Source organism: Sparus aurata, chromosome 23, assembly GCF_900880675.1.
Source record: "Sparus aurata chromosome 23, fSpaAur1.1, whole genome shotgun sequence".
NCBI lineage: Eukaryota > Metazoa > Chordata > Actinopteri > Spariformes > Sparidae > Sparus > Sparus aurata.
Window position 1 is genome coordinate 17,715,807 of NC_044209.1, and position 22,685 is coordinate 17,738,491.

General features: G+C 42.6%; 2 protein-coding genes across 2 annotated transcripts; one reads left to right on the forward strand and one right to left on the reverse strand.

The window, feature by feature from the left end:
- Positions 1 to 225: 225 nt before the first annotated feature.
- On the forward strand, positions 226 to 3,296 carry LOC115574909 (proton channel OTOP2-like). Its single transcript, XM_030406581.1, has 7 exons — positions 226 to 475; positions 920 to 1,305; positions 1,377 to 1,513; positions 1,606 to 1,664; positions 1,738 to 1,862; positions 1,969 to 2,777; positions 2,875 to 3,296. Exons 1-7 carry the CDS (start codon positions 423 to 425, stop codon positions 3,043 to 3,045), a joined length of 1,740 nt encoding a protein of 579 aa, XP_030262441.1. The 5' UTR covers positions 226 to 422; the 3' UTR covers positions 3,046 to 3,296.
- Positions 3,297 to 3,965: 669 nt separating this feature from the next.
- On the reverse strand, positions 3,966 to 19,732 carry hid1a (HID1 domain containing a). The gene is made up of 19 exons (XM_030406580.1): positions 19,537 to 19,732; positions 18,740 to 18,889; positions 16,944 to 17,114; positions 16,253 to 16,369; positions 14,323 to 14,429; positions 14,121 to 14,237; positions 13,175 to 13,382; positions 13,026 to 13,082; positions 12,493 to 12,633; positions 12,308 to 12,398; positions 12,067 to 12,218; positions 10,809 to 10,887; positions 10,488 to 10,652; positions 6,852 to 7,079; positions 6,016 to 6,167; positions 5,825 to 5,911; positions 5,651 to 5,742; positions 5,210 to 5,368; positions 3,966 to 5,125 (listed from the first exon to the last, which is right to left on the reverse strand). The coding sequence occupies exons 1-19, from the start codon at positions 19,600 to 19,602 to the stop codon at positions 5,062 to 5,064; spliced, it is 2,403 nt and encodes an 800-aa protein (XP_030262440.1). The 5' UTR covers positions 19,603 to 19,732; the 3' UTR covers positions 3,966 to 5,061.
- Between the last annotated feature and the right edge of the window lie 2,953 nt (positions 19,733 to 22,685).

Here is a 22,685-nt window from a genome sequence, read left to right on the forward strand (position 1 = left end):
ACAAATAACACACATGATACACACACACACACGCCCTCACTGAACCTGATCTATGTCTCCCCGCTGCATGATAGCAGAGAAAGGCCTCAGTATGATGTTTACACAGAACAACAATAAAACGGTGGTCACATGGGAACTGACGTGGAGCCGTCCCTGACATGTTGGAGGAACACAGGTGATCAGCTGAAACTAATTAACACCTGTTTGTCTTTAATTACTTCACCTTGTGCGGGGAGCGAGCTTTCCCTTCAGTCTGACCTGCACAGAGAAGGAGAGCTGCTCTGTTCTATGTTTAAAAAAAACAACAAAAAAACTCTTTGTTTATAGAATTGAATTTAATCTTTATCATGATTTAGATAGACCCCGGTGTCCCAGGGGCCATTTTCCCGTCGTTCCGTCTCCTTCTGTTCCGTGGAGACATCATGAAAACTGTGGCGCAAAAAATATTTCGGCCCCGCAACAAACGTTTGTCCAGGTAAGACTGTGTCGATGCACTTCATCTGTGCAGAGATATTAATGAAGACTATGCAGGAGCGGTTCTAAGATCAGTGAAGATCTGGGGTTTGTCCTGAAATCTGAGTCCGGGGTCACAGTTGGATTGATAAATACTGCAATGACACTGAACTCTACATCATTTATTATCCCTTAAAGGTAGCTTGCTGTTAACTGTCAGAAAAAAGTTCTTGACTATTTAAACATGTATTCTTCAGCCTACACCTTGATTCGAAGTTTTTCTTGAAACAGTCAGAGGTTTATGTTCAATTATTTGTATTAAGTACATTAAGCAGCAGGCTATATTTAAGACAAACATAAAATGTTACATCTGGTTTTTTTAACAATTATTCCAGCAACTTTTAATGTGAGACAAGCACCAGACAGAGAGAGGCATTATTGCTGTTTATTGCTGTCCTTTTTATAGGAAAACACCAAATGATGCCATGGAGGCTCATCCATCCAACATTGAGACAGCAGCACAGATGGACAACATCCAACACTTGCCCACTCCTCCCAGCGTGGCCAGAGACATCTCTCACCATTTGGAGGCAGTCATGGAGCGGGCCCACCACGGGGGAGGGTGGCTCCTGTCTGGCATCATCTGCATCAACATCCTGATCCTGGGCTGCGCCCTGGTCAGCGGCAGCGCCTTCAACAGCGTGGCCATCACTGCTGTGCACAGGCAGATCTTCCTCATCATCCTCCTCCTCCTCACGATGACGTGGATGCTGTTTTACGCAGCCGTCACCGCTCGAAAGGATCAGGCGATCTTGTTCAAAGATAGCCATGCAGGGCCGGTGTGGCTCCGAGGTGAGAACCTTGACTTTCTGGGTTTTGGATGAGTCACTTTGAGGTTTAATCAGCTTGTGTTTATATTTCAGCTGGACTTCTGCTGTTCGGGCTTCTCAGTCTCATCATGGACATCTTCAAGATTGCCACCTACGTGGGCTACCTCCACTGTGATTCTGCTGTTAAAGTCGCCTTCCCTGTTGTGCAGGCTGTATTTTTGCTCATTCAGGTTACATTTTAAGCCCATCACACTTTTTGTATTGCATGATGCAGTCTTATGTGTGAGTGTGTAAAAACTTAACCAAAGCTCTCCCATTTTAGACGTACTTCCTGTGGATTCATGCAAAGGACTGTGTGCAGCTACAAACAAATTTTACAAGGTAAATTCTTCTCTTTACTCAGTAGAAGATGCATCTTTAATCTTGCAGGACTCTCATGTCTTCACTCCTCCAGGTGTGGGCTCACTCTGATGCTCTCAACTAACCTGGTGGTGTGGATGGCAGCTGTGACCGAGGAATCCATTCACCAAACGGAGATTCCTGAGCTGAATGTCAATATCTCTCACAAGATGTACAGAGGTAACACGGCAAAGTTTGTGTTCACTTCTGATCAGATTAATTCATGTTTTTGATGTACCTGTACCTTTTTTTTTTTTTTGTGTCAAAACCGCCCTCTCCATTTCAGCCCAGTTCGGCAATAAGAAGTGTAAATGCAGCCACTCGGCATGTGACACCTTCAAGGACGCCTTCTACTACCTGTACCCCTTCAACATCGAATACAGCCTCTTTGCCTCGGCCATGGCATACGTCATGTGGAAAAACGTCGGCCGTCTCGTGGAGGATCACAGCCACCACAGCGTGACGTTCCGCCTGAAGGACGTGTGCTTGGGACCTCTAACAGGAATCCTCCTGGTGGTGGCGGGACTCGTCACCTTCATACTGTACGAGGTGTACATTCTTAAAGAGGACGAGGAGTACAGAAACGATGGCCTGCTGATTCATTTCATCATGAATATAGTGATCGTGAGCATGATGTCCCTCTCCACTGTGATCGGCTGCATCGTCTACAGGCTGGACCACAGGGAGCACGTGTCGGAGAAGAACCCCACCCGCAGCCTGGACGTGGGGCTCCTGGTCGGCGCCTCGATGGGACAGTTCATCATCAGCTACTTCACCATCGTGGCCGTGGTGGCAACGGGAGCCAGAGGGCACCTGAACGCCCTCAATCTGTCCTGGGCCGTGCTGACAGTGCTCCAGCTCGGCCTGCAGAACTACTTCATCATCGAGGGCCTCCACCGGGAGCCCTACCACGTGATGCGGGAGGCAGCCCTGCACAGCAACGCTCACGTCCTCCCAGAGCACACCGAGATGAGCGTCGTTATGGAGAGCAACAAGTCCACCTACTTCCTGACCCCAAGTCTTGATGACAAGCTGAGCTGGAAGAGGAGAGTGTTGAAGGAAGTGTGTGCCTTTCTGCTGCTTGCTAACATAATTGTAAGTTTTCTTCACTTTAATTGCAACAAAACCGTTGATCAATACCGTTTTCCTTGTTGGAATGTAACCTGCTTATTCACTCCTCCCGTATCGACAGCTGTGGATCATGCCTGCCTTCGGCGCTCGCCCCCAGTTCGATCATCCCGTCGAGATACATTTTTACAAGTTCGCGATGTGGGCCGCCATCGTCAATATCGGACTTCCTTTTGGAATCTTCTACCGCATGCACTCCGTCGCCAGTCTCTTTGAGGTGTACGTCATCTCTTAGATGCACTTACTGTTTGAGCATGAGGAGTCATTTTATGGTTATTTTTATTATTAAATGTTTAATTGTGTTTATGCATTTTTAACTTAAAATAAATGTGATTTGTTTTCATAGCTGTTCTGACATTTAAATTCCTGTGTTTTGTATTTGTGCTGCACATTACAGGAGACAACTTCAACATGTTGACGTTTTATAACATGCTTGGTTTCCTTTTTAGTAAATTAAAAGTCAGAGGTTTGAGATCTGAAACTAAAGCTGCGTTCCAGGTCATGTCGGAGGTTGGAACTTTAAAATTTCTGACACCAAAGTTAAGAAAAAAAAGTCTTCTCGTCATCTTAAAAATGCATTGTATCCCTTCCCCAATGGGTGCTGCCATTCATGTAACAACAGGCTACTGATTCTCAATGAAATCAGGATGATGGATTTGCCTTGAGTTTACAAGAAGGAATTCCTGACTTTGAGCAGAGTTTTCTAGTAGGAAGTTGGAAATGTTGCAGGTCTGTGTTCAGGGTACCTACTTGTTCACAGGTTGAGTAAGGGTATAAATAAATAAATTGTTTCCTTTTTGAATTATTAAGTTTTCAGAGACCTTAAGGTGTAAAACTATCACTTTGAGATGGCAATGAGACGAAACTGTCTTGTTTCACATAGATGTGATGCCGATAATGTTCGATTGTAACCTGTAGTTCGAGTATATTTGCGACCTTTGTATTACTAAAGCTGCGATTTGAGGCTCATTAACATCCATAGCCATGTTTGTGTGACAAAGGGAAAAAGGTGTCAGCTGGTTTTGCAGTGTAACTGTTCCTTTTAAATTCAAAGCTTTCCGCTGACTGAATGCTGGAGAGGGACATGGAGCCATCTAGTGATCATTGTTTCTATTGCTTTAAACAGCGGACAGAGTTGAGACCTCACAGGGCAAATAAATGTCATGTTTTATTAATATACATTTTTAAATGGATAGTTCAGGCAGATTTCTGGGGAGCAAATGATCGTTTTCTTATTCACATGTTGAGGCTAAGTATGATGGTATGTAGTGTTTGTGATCCAGAGCAGATGTCTGTTTTATTCAGCAATATGGTTATAAGTTATTTAAATCTACAATCAACAAGTCAGTGCAAGTAAAAAGACAGTATTTGGAAAGGTGGACTTTAAAGTTTGCCTCATTTTGACAAAAAGAAATGGAGATGGATATATGAAATTAGAACAAAGATGTTTGTGGCAGTTAAAACTTCACAAATTTAAGATTTAAATGACTTTTAAGGCCTTGGATTACTCAAATTGAATTAAAGATCTGCAAGCCCCTTGTTATAATTAGCTGTGCAATGAATGATTAATTCCACAAAGTGTCCACACAGAATAAATGTGTTCAGTAACGTGACAGACACAGAAGTCACAGATGCATATCAATATATATTTTCAAGATAATTTAAGGAAAATACAATTTTCAACATCAAGCATCGTTAGCATAGCCAGCCAGGTCGAAAACATACACCTGGCTGTATACATAAAAACATACAATCGGAAGTATCGTCTCCAAAATCCTGTCGAGTTACATTGTCACACACACTACAACCATAATAACGGACAACTCAAAAAAGAGTGCAAGTTCACTTTAAAGCATTGCAAGTACGACGAATAACGTGAAACAACGATATCGTGCCCGTCCCAAATATGTCACGCGCCTCTGTTGGAGGGCAACCGTATCTTCTCTGAAAATCTCAACAATATCTCGTCTTTCACTTCAGGAAAATGCAGCAGTCATCTCAGGTTGCTTTGACTGACATTCTTGAGGTCAAAAGAAATGTACAAACACAGTTGTTTTTATGAACAATATTGATAATTCAGTCGTCTCCCATTTAAACCCAGAGGAGTATCTCTACCTCACTAGTTGGTGGTGTAAGCGTTACGATGATGATCACAGAGGCAAGTCAAACACAGTGAGGCTCACTGGGAAACCAGCGGATACTGAAGGGAAGAGAAACCCTGGAGTTGAACAGTCCCAAATTTCTGTCCCGTCTACATCCTCTGGATCTCAAAAAGGCGGACGTCGGTGTCATACCAGATAGGCGGGTCCACGTTGCTAAAAAGCAGAACAAAAAGTCAGTCTTGGGTCAATGTGGAAAAGACGACTGTCAGTAAGTCTCAGCTCTTGTGGCTGACTCACCGCAAATACACGACACCCCACATGTAGGTGCGAAACCACATGGCGGTTCCGGCGTTGGCCTGATACTTTCTGATGAGGATGGGATGAGGAACAGGCAGCAGGCCCACTAATGTGCCGTGCTGGAGAAACTTGAGGATTTCTGATTCATCCGTCAGACCCCTGCAGTGAAGACATGTGTGAAGACACTTTAAAAAGTCCCATATTATGCTAACTTTCATGTTCAGAGATTTTTACACTCAACAAAAATATACAGGCAACACTTTCTGCTGCCATTTTCTTTTTTTTTTTTACACAAAGCAAAAGATTTGAGATTTTTATGGACACGAAAGAGATGCTTAAGTGCCTGTCTCTTTAATGCTTCTTTTTTTTTTAAATAAAAAAAACAACCTGTCAAAAACAGAATTTAAGATTCCAGCCAAAGACATAGACGTGTTTACATACTTGTCGATGCAGATCTTCTCCACCTGGGGAACTAGCACTTGTAAAAGTCGCATGATAGTCTGCAGTGGTAGTTTACACTTCCAGGAGAGGACCTGAGACAAGAAAGGGGAATCCAGATCAGTCCCACATTCTGCCAAATATCTGACATGGATCAAAAAGACTGAAGTTACTGACCCAGTCCGGTGTCGGAGCCCAGAACGATGTCGAGGACGCACTTGACAAACGCCTTCTCTCCATTTCTGCTTCAGTGTAGAAAACATCCTGATAAAAAGAAAGAAAATACGTTTACTGACATGCATTTGCCTTCAAACACACACATGCACTCTGCCATGCGCACACACACACACACACACACACACACTTACTTCATTGTCTCGGCCTGAGTTCGACTCGGTGTCACTGGTCCCGGCGGCTGCACTTTGGTCCGTGGGGACTGTGTGTGGGGAGTCTGTCTTTGGAACTGACACCATGGTGCCGTCCTCTGATACTTGGGACTTCTCGGTTAGTTTATCAATGCCTGTAGGAAACCAGGAAATCAATCATTACCTACAGCACAAGTCTAATGTTATTCTGTGTTGTTAATATTGTCAACAAATCCCACTAAAACCCAGGATAAATTGATCCTCTCCTTATTTTTATATCCAAAACCTGATACTGCTAAATCTTACACACTGGATCTTAAATATAGATTTATGTCTTGGGTATGAACCAGTGGGTTTGGGGTCAGGAGCTGTAAGCAAAATATGGAAGTCAGAAAGTATTAAGAGGTAGATTAATAAATTGTTGGATTTGGTCCGCCTGAGATTTTCTACAAAAATACAAATACGGTGGCCCTGAAGGTCAAACATTTCACAAAACACAACAACACAAACAAGAAGTTGATTCCCAACTTTGCTGTGTTTTCTGAAGTGTTGTTGTGTTTGGACCCTCAGGGCCACCATACATACTTCTACATTTTCTATATACAAAAATACACAACATAACCAACTCTTCCCTCCTCTTTTTTAAGAAACAGACCTATTGGTTCACTTCACATCAAATAATCCTATATTATTGATAAAACAAATATGTTGATTCTGAATCATTACGCAGTCAGTCCTCCTGGTCAGTAACATGAAGAGAAAAGGAAATGTTAGGAGTAAGTAGTGACTAATGACTAATGAGCCAGATTAACATCCAGTCAGACAACAGAGTCAAGTACCTGGTATGGCGACCAGACTGGTCTTCAGTGTACCGGGCTCTGCTGGGACAGCAGGGTGGGAGCCCTCCATGGACACGGTCTCCTGGGAGCTGGTGCGGGAAATCACGTCTGGGGACTTTCTCTTCCTCTGCAAAGCTTTCTGGATGGAAGCAGAATCTGAGGGCATGTTGGCCAACTGGTGGAACACGTTACGTTTGCGGATGATGGCGTACACCAGGTTGCAGTTCCCTGGAGGAGAGAGAGAAAGAGTGGAAAACAAGTCTTACAGCTTTGCAGAGAGCTGAGTCTGTACATTGTCAATGGAAGACTGCGAGGGGACTCCTTTGGACGGTATACGTATTGTTCAAACCTTGGCAGCAGCACTGTTGATTATGCTATAACAGATTTAGACCAAACCTCTTTGAGAGCCTTCACGGTGAAAGAACAAACACCTCTATCAGATCACTCTCAGATCACTTTGTATCTGAAAAGAGCAGACACAGGTAACACATGTTCTGAGCCATGTAAACTGTACAAAATACAGAAAAGATACAGATGGGTACAAAACAGCCTGGCACAGTACCAGGACGCAATGGTCAGTGAAGATATCCAGTCTCTTCTAGACTCCTTCCTGGTCCAGAGCTACCCTCAGAATACAGAAGGTGTAGAGCTGTGTCTGGTAAACATTAACCACGTATTCCATCATTTGGCCTCATTATCAAACTTAAAATGCAAAACAAAACAACCAAAGAAAATGAACAGGGAGAGGTGGTTTGATTCAGACTGTAAAACCATCAGGAAGACTTTAAGAAAAGTCTCAAATCTAAAACACAGGAATCCAGACAGCCAGGAGCTCTGCCTGAGTTACTGTGAGACTCTAAAACAATATAAAAACACACTGAGAACAAAAAAAGAACAATATCTACAAAACCAATTACAACTAATTGAAGAGTCTCTAGGGTCAAATCAATTCTGGGAAAATTGGAACTCATTTAGCAAGAAACGGTTCAATGAACAGCTCATTCAAAACGGAGATACATGGAAAAATCATTTTGAAGATCTCTATAGAAAACAACCAAAGAATCAAGCTCAAGAACAGATTTCAGAAAAACTGAAAGATCTTGAAAGAGTCATTAAAAATTATCAAACCCCACTGGATTACCCAATCACAGAATTAGAACTGGAAGACAAACTCAAGATTCTGCAGCCCAAAACAGCGTGCGGGCCTGATGGCATCTTAAATGAGATGTTGAAATATTCTTCCAGAAAATGCAAATTGGCTATACTAAAAATATTTAACTTGGTACTAAGAGTGGGTCATTTCCCTGAAAGCTGGAGTGAAGGGCTGATCACACCCATCTTTAAGAATGGAGACAAATTCGACCCCAACAACTACAGAGGCATCTGTGTAAGCAGTAACCTGGGGAAGTTATTCGGCAGTATTCTAAATTCAAGAATTATGGACTTCCTCACCGAGCACAGTGTCTTAAGCAAAAGTCAGATTGGATTCCTTCCAAACTATAGAACAGCTGACCACATTTTCACCCTACAAACACTAATTGATAAATATGTAAATAAAAACAAAGAGACAATTCATGCATGCTTTGTTGATTTCCAAAAAGCTTTTGATTCAGTCTGGCATGAGGGATTACTCTTTAAATTAATAGAAAGTGGTATAGGGGGGAAGTCTTTTGATGTAATTAAATCAATATATGAGAAAAACAAAATTGGAGATAAACACACAGACTTCTTCCCACAGGGTAGAGGAGTGAAGCAAGGCTGTAACCTCAGCCCCACCCTCTTCAATATTTATATTAATGAACTGGCATTGTTATTAGAACAATCACCAGCACCCGGTCTCACTCTGCAAGACACAGAAATTCAGTGTCTGTTTTATGCAGATGACCTGGTCATACTGTCTCCCACTAAAGAAGGTCTTCAGCAGAACCTGGACCTTCTCCATCAGTACTGTCAGAACTGGGCCCTGTCAGTTAACATGAAGAAGACCAAAATTATCACCTTCCAAAAAAGATCAAGGTTTCAGAGAAATGAACCAACATTTAAAATAGGTGGGACCCACATAGAACAAACAAATACATATACTTACCTGGGTTTACAAATAAATTCCACAGGGAACCTCTGCTCTGCCGTGAAGGAACTCAAAGAGAAAGCAAAAAGGGCTTTCTATGCCATCAAGCGTTCAGTTCAAATCCAAATCCCAATTAGGACATGGCTCAAAATATTTAACTCAGTTATAGAACCGATTGCATTGTATGGCAGTGAGGTATGGGGCTCATTAGTACAGCATGATTGGGCAAAATGGGACAAAAATCCAATTGAAACCCTGCATACAGAGTTCTGCAAAAGTATCCTCCGGGTACAAAGAAAAACCCCAAACTCTGCATGCAGGGCTGAATTAGGCCAATTTCCTTTACTTCTAAATATTCAAAAAAGATCGATTAAATTCTGGAGCCACATTAAAACAAGCGACCCTGCCTCTTACCATTATAAAGCCCTCGCCTACCAGGAGTTGAACATAGAAGGGAGTCCCCACAGCCAACTGGTCCTGAGGCTGGCTGACCTTTCACCTTCTGACATCACAAACCCCGGTCAGCCTCAGAGCAGTTACACTATCACTCAGAAGATTAGACCTAACCAAATTATAACTAAAGAAAAAGAAAAATACACAACTTATTGGAATGATATTACACGCTCACAACACAAACTGGAAACATATTTGACCCTGAACAGACAGTATACTGTGGCAGAGTACCTAACCACAGTAACTGATCAGAACCTGAGAAAGACATTGACAATGTACAGACTGAGTGACCACAGTCTGGCAGTAGAGAAGGGCAGACACCATCAGACCTGGCTGCCCAGAGAGGACAGACTGTGCTGTCACTGTGATGAGGGAGCTATAGAAACAGAACTACACTTTCTAACACAGTGTCATAAGTACAGACACATTAGAGAGGAATACTTTCCACAATTTGAAAAACAATGCCCCGAATTCAGAGGTTTAACAGAAAGGGAGAAGTTACCCCTCATTCTGGGGGAAAAGAAAGAATGTGCAGTGTTGGCTGCTAAATATGTCACTTCCTGCCACAACAAACGAGACAACCAGTAGGGCATAGATATATAGTCAGATAGACATTAATACCGCCACCATCTCTTTTTATTTATTTATTTTTTATTCTATTTATTTGTTTTTATTTATTTATTTGTATTTATTATCATTTTACTTATCTATTTTATCACTAGTTGTACTATCCCAACTTTTAACATCTCTTCATTTTATTTTCAATCTATGTTATATACGTATATATATAGCCTAGATTACATGTACATATATTGTTTTATGTCTTTTGTTTTGTTGAATAGTATTATTGTTATTTTTGTTGTGATTGTGCTTTGGCAACACATGTTAAATGTCATGCCAATAAAGCCTTTTGAATTGAATTGAATTGAAAGAGAGAGGGAGAGAGAGAGAGAGAGGGGGGAGAGAGAGAGAGAGAGAGAGAGAGAGGGGGGGAGACGCATGTGTAAGTTCCTTCTGCCACCTTGATATTGATAAACGAACCAAAAGAAAAAGGGGAAAGCTTTTTTTAAATCCACATATGCAAAGAATTCTGTCACAGGTCAGATTTCCCTCACCGTCAAACTGGTACTGGATAATATTGTTGAACGCCTCAAGAAGGAAGAACACGAGGTGATGGTTCTGCGCTGCAGAGAACAGGAACCAGCTGGTGGAGAAGGCCTCCAGCAGGTGGAGCAGTTTATTGGCTGCCACCATGGACAGGCTCTTCAGGTAGGGAGACACTGCAGAAGAGGAAGAAATAATAAGAGGATGAGACTGTGTAATCAAATAAAGGAAAACTATGACAGGTGTTTTCATTTGACTCTGTTACTAACGAGCTGTTTTAAACTCTAGAATGGCCGCGAATAAAACGGACAGATGGCGGCAGAGCAACTCACCATTTACAACAATGGTGAGAAGGCAGTCGAACAGAGGCTGGAGACGCTGGTGGCCCGTGGTGATAATCTTGTGAAATACCTGCAAAACAAACACAGTGACAGCTGTGAACATAAACTGTGTTACGGGGGGAGACATAACAAGTGAACGAGGTACGCGGCTAACTCATAGACATCACCGTGAAACTTCCCTGGTCGATAAAGTAAATTATCTTTTTCATTACATGTACAAGTTTTCTGCAAATGAGACAATATCTGATCGTGCTTATTTGCAGAAAATACATCTTAACATTAGAGGGAGGCCAGGCTCAAAATTCTATTCTATTATTCATGTTTTTATTCCATCCTTCAAGTCATAAAAACCCTATTCCGGTCTTTGTCGGAAAGCCATCTCTCTCCTTTAACTGTACGTTAGCTCACTCCAGAAAATGAGACCACAATACTCCCCATCCTTGCCTCCCTTCACTGGTTGCCTGTCACTTTAAGAATCAATTTTAAGACACTGATCCCCCTTGAGCCTGTATGTAACCTTATATCCTCAGCAGTGTTCTTCCTGTCGATTCCCGAGTCACATTCTCGTCACAGAAGGTGACCGGGCTTTTGAAATAACGGCTCCACGCTCGTGAAACTCAATTCAATTAAATTCAAACCTTTTATTCAAGCCTTGAAAATCATTGAGGTTTCCCTCATTTGCAAAGATGTCGAGACGCACAAAAAATATGCGGAGTTGAAACACTTCAAAAGAACAATTGCCAGTGAGAACAACAGCACACTGAGGTGAAGTGTTTTGAGATCATTGCCTGAAATCCATGAGGATGACACTGATCTCAAAAAACTCATTGTCCTCTTTAAAATCTTGTCCGTATTACCCGTGTCAGTTTGTTGGTGGTTGATGAATGGTTTTCCATAAAACTTGGCTGGAGGACGGATCTCAGACCACAATAGATCCCATTAACTTTTGTGTGGATCTGGATAAAGGGACAGATCCAGGATCTTTTTTCTCAATTCTTTAACATTGCAAGACAGGTCTTTTTTCTACGTTTTCGTTAATTTCTCAGAGAATAATGCATGGATATTTTAGTTGCTGGCATCTATGAGTGAGTACAAAAGGGAATTATTGTTAATTCAACTAAAATAACCTCCTTAAAGTGTATTTAGGACGTTTTCTTTCCCCACAGTCTGAAAGAGGAGTTGTTATGGAAGCAAAATAGCGCAAAATCTCAAAAATGACCCATGTACTATTGATGAAGTGATATCTCACCACTATAAGCAGGTCAGCGTGAGTCCCTGTGAACACTGGGATGTCCATAGGCACATGGACGGAGTAAGGCTTATTCAAGCGCACGCCGAAGTTTCTCTCCCCGCTCAGCAGCAGCAAAATGAACACACCGATGTGCATGAGTCCGACACGGGCTGCAGAGGGAAAAACACGTCACAGGTTAATAAACCTTCATGTATGAAGCTTGCTGGCTGCGAGGACTGAACACTGAGATGAGACTCACACTGGTCAGCCCTGGCATCATTCAGGTAGTAGAGTATAGGAACCAGAATATCCAGCACATCACTGCTCTTCAGGACAAAAAACAGGAACTTCTGCAGTGGGAACACACACAGACGGGATTCTGTTGAATAAGAGGGCACAAAATCTCAGCGGAAATAAAATTTCATTATGGTTCTACGATCCAACCTTATTGAAGTCACAAAGCTTCCAGAACAGCACCAGCAGCTCCTGGTGGAACTGGATCTTCTTGGTGGAGTTGGGCAGGTAGGTCTGAGTCAGAGGGTTGGTCAGCAGACGAGCCAGGCCCTTCAGTACAAAGTCAAAGTCCTGCCAATGGAGAGACGTAAGTTGTACTTTTTAGAAGTAAGGTAAGGTAACTTTATTTGTACCCGAGGGTAGATTTGGTTGCAGTTAAAGAGTAATTGGCTGCTTGCACACACACCCAGACAACTTTTACAACATCAACAGAGACAGTGACATAACAGTAAAACAGTAAAAACAGTGCTCCGGACATGGAAACCTGGATAAAAAGTATACACAAAGGTATCAATATCAGAGGACAAAAATAAAAACAGAATAAAAGCCATCACGGCAGATACAAAAAACTAAATCGGAATAAATAGATAACTAAATAAATTAAGAAGGCTGTACAGTACAGAAGACAAATTTAGAAGAAGAAGAAGATCTTTCCGTATGTTACAAAAGTGTTTTCGACATACCTCCTCTCTGTGAATCCTTGACAGATAGTTCACAAACAGGTTTTCAGGGCCTGTGGACTGATCACAGATAAAGACATTTATTTGAATGATACTCAACACACGCCCTACAGTCATCACACATATTCTTTTTGGCAGTCCTGGTGTCGTACCTCCTGTTCCTCCATGCTGGACGGGGAGGCGGGGCGGTGGGGAACCCCTCCGTCATGCTCCAGAGTCACGATGAGGATCTGCACAGCCTGCTCCACCAGCTGCTCCCGGTAGTCCGAGAAGAGCAGGTGGTTGTACGGGATGCCGTAGCCCACCGGATCATATGCGCACACCACATTCAGCAGAGAGGTGAACAGAGGCAGAGCGTGTCTGGGGACGAAAGACATGTGGACCTGGTTAGCTTTGTGAGATTTAAAGCTGTTTCTGAATGCACCAAAATAGTACAGGAAGTTGCTGTCTTCCCTGTTCCTGACGTCTGTACTGAACTTGTAAAAAAGGACAATTGAGTGCACTTTTTTCTGAAAAACATCACATATTTAGGTGGTTTATGTCTATAAATGAGTAGAATTTCATGCAGATCCAAATAATAATTAATATCTGAATGATCTAAATGAAGGCTTGATTCAATTAAAGGGGACTTTTGGGCCTTTGTGGAGGTATGTGCTCTTTTAGTTTGACATATTTTTAACTAGGTAGAAGGAACATGTCTCTCAAACACCCACTTCAAGGCTGGAGGACTTATTTTAAGCATATCAAGACAATAACATCTAATTTCAAGCAATGGTCAGCGAGATTAAGTGAGATTATCTCATATTTATCTTTAAATCTAGTCCGACTTGTTTTGAAGGTACATTCTCTGAACAAAATATCTAATTTCTAAGCTTAAGTCTTTAGTAGTTAATTTACTTTGTCACATTCCACTGATAACAATGGTGCGTCAGATGGTTTACATCCCACTCAGTTATAAAAAACAAACAAAACTGTTGCCTCTACACTCAGACATCCACGCTGGGATTTCATCTTTCATTTCATTTAATCTGTTAATTTGCTTCTTGTAACTTGTGGTAAACTTAAAAATCATTGGACCTCCGAACATTTGCCCGTTACCTATTTTCTGTGGAGCAGAAGAACGTCACCCATGGGTTGAGGACACTGTTGTCCGACGATGGAGGCAGGTACATGGCCTCCGAGAAGCAGGTCAGCAACAACCTCAGCAGCTCCGTCCTAAAGAGAGTAGAGAGGAAAAAACGTCAGTCCCGCATAAAAAAATGAGACTGTTTTTTGATACAGATGTCGCCGGCTGACTCACCTGTTCAGGTCATGGATGTAGTTGAGAGGCGGGGACTGTGCAAAGCCCACCCCTGCCTCCCAGATGTACTCACAGCTGTCTATAGACTGCATGCTCTCCACCGAGTCCTGGATGTAGGCACAAACCAAAGTCAACGCGCAGGATTAGCAATTCTCTTAATGTTTGTTTAATGACATTTATGCATGGGACGACATGAAAATTTCACATCGCGATAATCCTGTCCAACGAGATATCATCCCGATAACCCTCGAATAACCAATAAAAGATTCTTAAAGAGCAACTAAACCCCTCAGTTTTGGATGACGTGCTCTAAGCTGGAAATTCAAAAAATGCCTTGATTATGGGCGGGGCTCCAGGAGTACTCTCCGATTCCCCCCTCCCCCCTCCCCCCTAACCGTCACCACACTCAAACGCGCAGAAAAAAAAAAATCATAAACACAAACATCGACATTTATGCTAGCTAGCTATCTGATCATGAGTGACTCTGACAGTAGCGCGGACACTTTCGCCACAGAGAGGTCCTTTGAGGTGGAGGACTTGTCGCCTCCAGAGTCTCCAACCGGAGACTCTGATAAGGCTGATACGGCTCTGGACCACGGTAACTACTAGAATACAAAAAACTAAACAAGCTAACTAATCTAAAATTTCTAAATAAGTACTAAATACTATAAACTAACACGTAATAACTAAAATCTCCCAAAAACAATCTATGCTATGCTAACTACCTACTCAATAATTACTATGCCTCTCTATTCGCAATTCTCTCAATCCAACCTACTCGCCACAGATTCCAGATCGGCAGGTGCTAGTTTTTATAGGAGGGGGGCGGAGCTAACCGTGGTGGACCGTGACGAAAGCTGCCTCCAAAACGTCATCTGCCTCTATCTCAGCCAATAGGAAAATTCGATTGTAATAACCGGGTTTCAACCCATAGAGGGCAGTCACACTTACATTTTTACTACAAAATACGCCAAATTGAAATACTTCAACTAAAATGTCAAGAGTTGGACCAGAATCACTCTGCAACACTACTTCATACCCAAATACATTGGTTTTCAGCAGAAAAAAGTGGTTTGGGGGTTTAGTTGCTCTTTAAATATGTTTTAATATATCATAAAGTGTTCCTGCAAAAATAAAGGATAAAATAAATGCTGTTAACCTCATCAGTCTGTCAGTTTTTGGTTTGGAATTTGTAGTATATTAACACACATCCAAATTACCTTGTTTTGTGTGCAATACAATGTGACTTCTGTGCCTTCAGCCAGGGTGACAGGCCGAGGCGAAACAAAATAAAACAGGAAACCAATACAGGACTGTACGTCAGCGAGCGAGACAGCTTTTTCAGGTCATTCATGTGAGGAGATACGCGATTATCTCGATTCAAAAAGTGAGTTTTTTCACAATTAGCAATAAAATCTTTGATCATCCCATCCATGATGACATTGCAAACACACCTTTTCCAATATTTGATGAATGAATGTATGTGCACCTTCTGCTATTACACATTTTATTGTTTACGCTGTTCTTTTACATTTTTGCTGTTAAACCTTTTTACTGCTATTTAAATATATATTTGCTCTACTTAGTTAAAAAATATTACAGCCACAGCACATCAATTATTTTTATTCTTGTTAATATTTATATTGTAATGGAGGATAAGCGACTGAAATCTGTTGAGTTTATCACCGCAACATGTTAAATTGCAGCATTCCTTTCTATATTGCAGAGGACGAGGAATTCTTCCTGGGTTCATCATCAAGATCTCTTTCAGAGAAACTTGACTGACAAGTTTGTTGGGCAACAAGAACCAGGAAGGAGGAAACAGTGCTCAAATAAACATGTTTGACATTTAAGATGATTGACGCAGATCATCGTGTCTGCAGTGATTCATTGCGCTGGATGGTGGTGAAATGACGAGCTAAACACTCACGGGGCCTCTCTTGTGGCTGTGCACGGTGAAGTCGGGGCAGAAGAGCAGGTCGGCGATGGCCAGCAGCAGCGACTCGGCCAGCGGTCGAGCTCCGTCATCATCGTCGAGCTCATCCGTCTGGAAAGGACGAACGCATGCGTTAGACTATATCCAGAGGATAGAAACATCATTCTCTACCTTTCAATGACAGAACTTATGTAACTGCTTAAAGGGAAATGGTGTTTATGCTTTGGAAGATGGCTCTGTGCAGATAAAATCACCTTGCAGAATTACATTCCCTGCTCTACGAGGAAAGAGGAAAATACATCTTCCTACAAGTGGAATGAGGAAAAGAGTTTCACTGACAAAAGGATGTGTACTCCTGAAGAGAAGGCTTCCATTCAGCTGAGAACTTATGAAAATATCATACTTATATCGCTGCCAGTCGCTGACAGATCATATCTTTAGCCGTAAATAACATTGTGTGTCAAAGGAACACTGTCAGATAAAAACTGACAAAGGGACAGTTCACACAAAAACCAAAAATACATTTAGCGCAAGCGTTTTCCCGATACCTGAACTGGCAAATTCAGATGGATAAATAGCTCTGCAAGTAAAAAAAAAAAAACCCTGTCCTTTTAAGAACAATTAAAGGACATTTCTTTATTGATTTAGCAGGTACGTTTGTTTTCCTTTCCCCGTGCCCACTCACCCCAGCCCGGCCAGCACCAGGCACCGTTGACCAGAAGAATCCTCTCCAGTCCTGGTCCTCGAAGATGTAGGGGAGGATGCGGCTCAGGATGCGAGTGCAGTTCAGGATCACCTGCTTCTCCCTCTCTGTGGGGCACCCGGACTCTGCACCCTGCACCAGCTTCTCCACAGCCTGACGACACGGGAAACATGAATTCTTTTAAATCATTTTTTAATAATGCGGTTTGGCACAACAAAAACAAAAGACAACATCATGCATATTATCTTGCTGTTAGTTCTCAGTTGGTACATTACTAATTATGTTGTGTCCCCCCATCAGTCAAAAATGTGTTTTTCTTCTTGATCCTACAGTTGAATGTTTGAACTTCACTGTGTTTATTCATGTGTGCAGAGTTTGACACCATCTGCTGACAGTCTACATTTTCTCTGTGCTTACTGAATTCTAATTTTAGGAAGGTTATGACAGTATTTGTGTCATCACAGATCATTTAGGCCGATCCAGGTCCAATATTCAGCATCACACAAGTGTGACGTGGAAACTCAAAGCATCCAGTGCACAAACACAGAGAATGCACTTTAGGGCCCAGTGTTGGGGCTGTTGGTGAGCGTTTGCGGCCTCAGTTGTTGCGGTGTGTCGTGCATCATTAACGCTCGATGGCCCTTGTCTGCAGCTCTTTGGCCGATTGAGCGCGTTGAATTAGCCGCGGAGCCCGTCGGTGAGAGACATTGCTCTGATTGGCTAATTGAATCAGTGCAAGGGAAGATAAGTGAAAAAAAAGGAGAGAGTAACCATTATTTCACCCATTTTCTCTTCACCAGTGCCGTTTGCAGACTTTTACCAGACTTAATCTAGATTGGAAGGGGCCGTTATAGAGAGTGGCGTCAAAATAACGCCGTCCCCCTAATCGTACGGAGAGTTATTTCCTCTCACGCTTGAAGTCTTTGTGGTGTGTTCAAGTGCAGCTTTTTGACAGAGACACAGGCGACATGACAGTGAGCCTTTTGTGTCTGAGCCCTCACAGTGAAGTAGGAGACATCTTGTGCCCAGCAGTTAAACTGGTGAAACGAGAAATGAGGAATTTTTAATGAGGGAGAAAGAATAGTGGCCATTTTAAGGATTTTCATGCAGAAATTCTACTTTTTTTTTTCCTCACTTTCTTTTTTACTGTAGAATTTCTACAGTTTTCTATTTTTGACGGGGCTTCTCTTTACTGCTTGTATTTCTCTATTCCTATGCCATCAGCTGGACACTGATGACTTTATTTCTGGGGAACAAAGATGAAACAGTTTCCCCAGCGAACCGCAGCGTCTCATGAATTCTATTTCAAGTCCGAGATACCTCCAGGTTGTTTCATTTAAAAATGAAAGTATTTGGCCTGCGTGAGACGTGGGGAAATGTTGTCTTATTTGGGCCTTCGACAAAGATTGCACTTTAAAAATGTATTCATCATCAGCCTGCATCTAAAATAGGTAACACACTCTCTTTGAATCAGCTCAGCTTCGAGGGCTCTCGTCTCCTCCTCTTTATTTAATTAGGCTAAGTACCCCCAGTATGTCTGTTTTGTTTCTGATAGGCGGTCTCAAAACGGAAGCTGGCACCGAGAGACGGGAAGCGAGGGGGAAAGGAAGGAGAGTTGACTCACTTATTCCCACATCTGAGAGCACGAGGCAGCACGGTGCTGACAGACCGTGCTGGGCTCTAACAAACAGAAATCCTGCAGTGTTTCAAAAACAACATTAGTCCACGAAGCAGCATCAAAGCGAGGGATCTCAAGTTTGCATTGCACATGCATGTACCTTGTAGCAGAGGGTTGCTAGATTGGAGGGGGATTCCTCTCGAACGGCTCTTATCTCTGCAGCTGGCACCAGAGCAAAAACATCCTGGACCGTGGTGGTGGTGTCCGCCCAGAACTGGTCCCAGAAGGCATCGTCCGTGGCCTCCACTGGCTGCGAAGAACATGTTTACATTTCAGCTTCTGTACATCTGAGCCATCTGAGTGAGGTTTGTGAAGCACAATGCTCTGATTCATCCTGCAGTTCATCAACATATCATGTTGCCTGTTTTCATCATAAGGCACACAACCTACTCAGACTGTACAGCTCAGCCCAGGCCTGCCCTAATGGCTATGTAAACACAACCTCTACCCCTAACAACAGTGAGGAGGGAGCTGATCTCAGCACAGTCCACCTGCCGCAACAGCAAACGTGCTCATTTCCACACTTACGTCATCATTTTTTTTTTTTTGGGGGGGGGGGGTTTAGCTACGCCATCGTCAAAATCTAAACATGTTAACCCAGAATAAAGGTCATTTAATCCAACAGCGTGACACATGGGATACACATGGAGGACGGTGTGTGCGGATATACGTCTAAACATGTCGATTATGCGATATTAAAACAAATGGTGGATTCTAATCATGCAACAAGAGGCTGTTTGTTTTCTGCGACCACATCATCATCATCGTTTTCGTCATCCCTGTGATCTCTTCTCCTCTCCTCTCCTCTCTGCTCCTCGGTGATGCTCCGAGGCGCTCATCCGCACAACGTGTCCTTATAATTAAATCCCTTATTAAGCTGCACGGAGGCGCATGTACCTGTGTTTTGGTTGTCAGCTGAATCACCGCTTTCCTGAAGTTCAGTTTGGAGTCGGTGCTGCCCATCGCGATTATTTCCCTTTAGAATAAACAGGAGCGCCACCGCTGCTGCTGCTGCTACTGTGAATCCCTGTTAATCTCCCCTCCGTCCTTCGCTTGAGTCATTGGCGGAGGCGTTTTTTTTCCTCCCTCTATTGGCTAGCTGGACCTGCTACAGGATGTAACTTCCGGGTTGTGAAGATGTCAAGCGTTTTAGACCGATTAGATGTTTTTATTTCCAGCATTTTCAGCTGTGTGTGTGTGTGTGTGTTTTTTTTATTTTTATTTTTTTACACAAAGCAGTACATTTCTTTCATTATCTTTAAGCTGAGAACTGTTCTATGCTGATGAACCCATACTGCTTTTTAAGGACAAATGTGCTGCATCAACGGTCTGTTGTATTGCAGATTTGTTTGTTGTTGAAAGACAGTTTGGTGTTTTCAGTCGCAACAGCAGTAATTACATTCAGCCGTCGTGTCAAACAGAGCAGTTCTATTGTAAACAGCGACATCTTTTGGGGAAATTAACAATCAGCCAATCATTGTTTGTTTTGTTTCTGATCAAGATAAATTACAGTTTTCAAGAACTAACTCCATAATAAACGTGGCATTTCGCTTGATTCAATAAATCATTAGGTTAATTAACGTCCTTCTATGTAGTGTTATTGTAGGCTGCCTTTACGTGCAGCTCGTAAACTCCCATCTCCATTCCGAAATAACGTGTTAACTACGAGATTGGTTACGTGATGAGTAACATGGTGATTACTTCTACCTGAAAAGTAATCACCACTTCAGCTCCCATCATTACTGTCTTCGTGGCTACCGCCCTCGCCGCTCTTTACGTACCTGATGGAAAGCTCTATTCCCGAACTATCATTGCATAAGGATATTTTCCCACAGCCACTAAAAGCATCATTACTGCCTTTTGCGCAGCCGCAGTAGCATGTAAACACAACTGCCGCGGATGGCTGTGGGTTTCTTGTGACTGCTTCAACTAGCTAGGTTGAGCTAAAAGAGGTGTAATTTTACCTCAGCTCTTACCCTGAGATTGCTAGATTGTAATCCAAGAAACTCGGCGATTTATCAGCGATGTGGACCGTGGCCAGCTAATTAAGAGCAGCGGCTGAAAAAAGGGTTAGCTAGCAGTGACGTTAGCTACCTTGACAACAAACCTAGCTAGCTTAACGCTAGCTCGTTAACGCCCGATCTTTATGTGATTTAACAGCTAATTCCGTCAAGTGTCTTTGTAGATAATCAGATAATCCTTTAAGAGTTGCCAAAATGGCTAATAGTATCGAACCCATGATCAACACAATTAGCTAGTAAGACGAGGCTAGTTCGATAACTCAGGTGAAAGGCCATCAGCGACTGTGAGGGAACAAGCTAACAGACGTTGTTCTTCAGCCTGGTCCGAGCAAATACAAAGGAAGCTCATCGAGACTGATATAGTGTCATCATATGTTGACTGAAAACAGGTGAGCAATATCTGCAGTGCTTACGTAACGCTGGGTGATCAAATATCGACTCGAACAAATGGAGTAACGTCACTCTGGCCTTTATTAGCCACTGGCAGCAGCCATTTAAAAAAACTGTGTGGTCATTATCGCCGTTTACACAGTCAGCAGTTGGACATGGACGTGCATTAAGGATAAGCAGGTGATAAGTGTTTTTAAATATGCTTATGTTCAAACAGAAAGCGGCAGCGCAGTGGTGGTGATGAGGAGAGCGGCCACCTGGTGCCACAAGCCAAAAGACAGAGCAGAGGTCACCCTCTGTCTCCTCAGCCAGGCAGGGATGCCTGGGACTCTGAGGTACAACAATCAAGGAAATGAAATAGCTGTACTGAAGACAGCTGGACATCTCTCTGTTTGACACAAACTTGTCAGTTGCAGCAGTTTTTGTTAGATTGGACAAAACTGTGCGAATTTCCAAACTACAAAAATATTGTTTTATCAGTTGTAGTCCATTTCCTGCTCATCCACAGTGTTTACTAATCCCATTTGGTGACCAACAACAAGTCATGCAACCTCTTTTTGTTCATCATGTGCCTGGCCGATTACGGGGTCGGTATTCAACATTTTCCCTATATTCGGTATCGGTTATTTTTCCGTCAGATTGCCAATTAATTAAACTAATTTAAAAAAATTGCTACTTTGGCTCGGACGCAGCATCCTCTCACACAATGTCCCGCCCACAACACTATCTGATCACTAACACGGCACGATTAATAGCCTGAAAACACTGAATAATCAGAATCTGCAAAGTAATCTAATGTATTAAATAAAAGTAGGGGAGAGGAGGTATAATGTTGCAGACAATCGAAGAACTCGAGGTAAGTGCCTCTAAATTGTACTTAAGAACAGTACTTGAGTTAATTTGAAATTAGGATTCAATACAACACTGGATGTTCTAGATTTTGAGTTTAATATTCACTGCAAATGAAAACTGGTCACACTTACCGTCTCTCAGTCCACTCGAGTTTGAATTATTGGTATGGGCCCTGAAAAGGCCATATTGGTCAGCCTCTAAACAAGTCTGTAACTGTATTTCAGATGTCACGAACTGTAACAGTTTAGAATAACGGCGCCTTGCAGCTTAATATTGCCCCGTCTGTTTTAACTACTTTACAGTATTACGTCCCCATGTTTACCAACTAATCTTACCTAATGTGGATCACTTAGATCACCTTTATACCAGGCCTCGACTTCAACATAAGGATTTCATCATGGTCAAGATTTTGAATTAAAGTAAAAGTGAGTGCTGAGTGAGTCTGTTCCCGGCTCTCACCACAAAATTAACTGCACCAGAGTTTGATTCCAAGCTTTCACACCAGCATGAACAAATGGAACGAGATGGGCGAACGCGCTTGATTTCGTTTGAGCGGCACCAAACAGGTCAGGCGTGAAAAGCACCCTTATGCCTTGGCCACGCTACACATTTTTTTTCTGCTTTGTAATCATCGTGGTTTGCACACTACATGACCGTCCAGCGACTCATTACAAGATCACACACGCGAGACATGACGCGGCAATGACGCGGACAATCCGAGTTGTTTTCATGCTGGCCTGAAAAACAGAAGACTGTGTGTGAGAGGATGTGAGAAAGAAAATG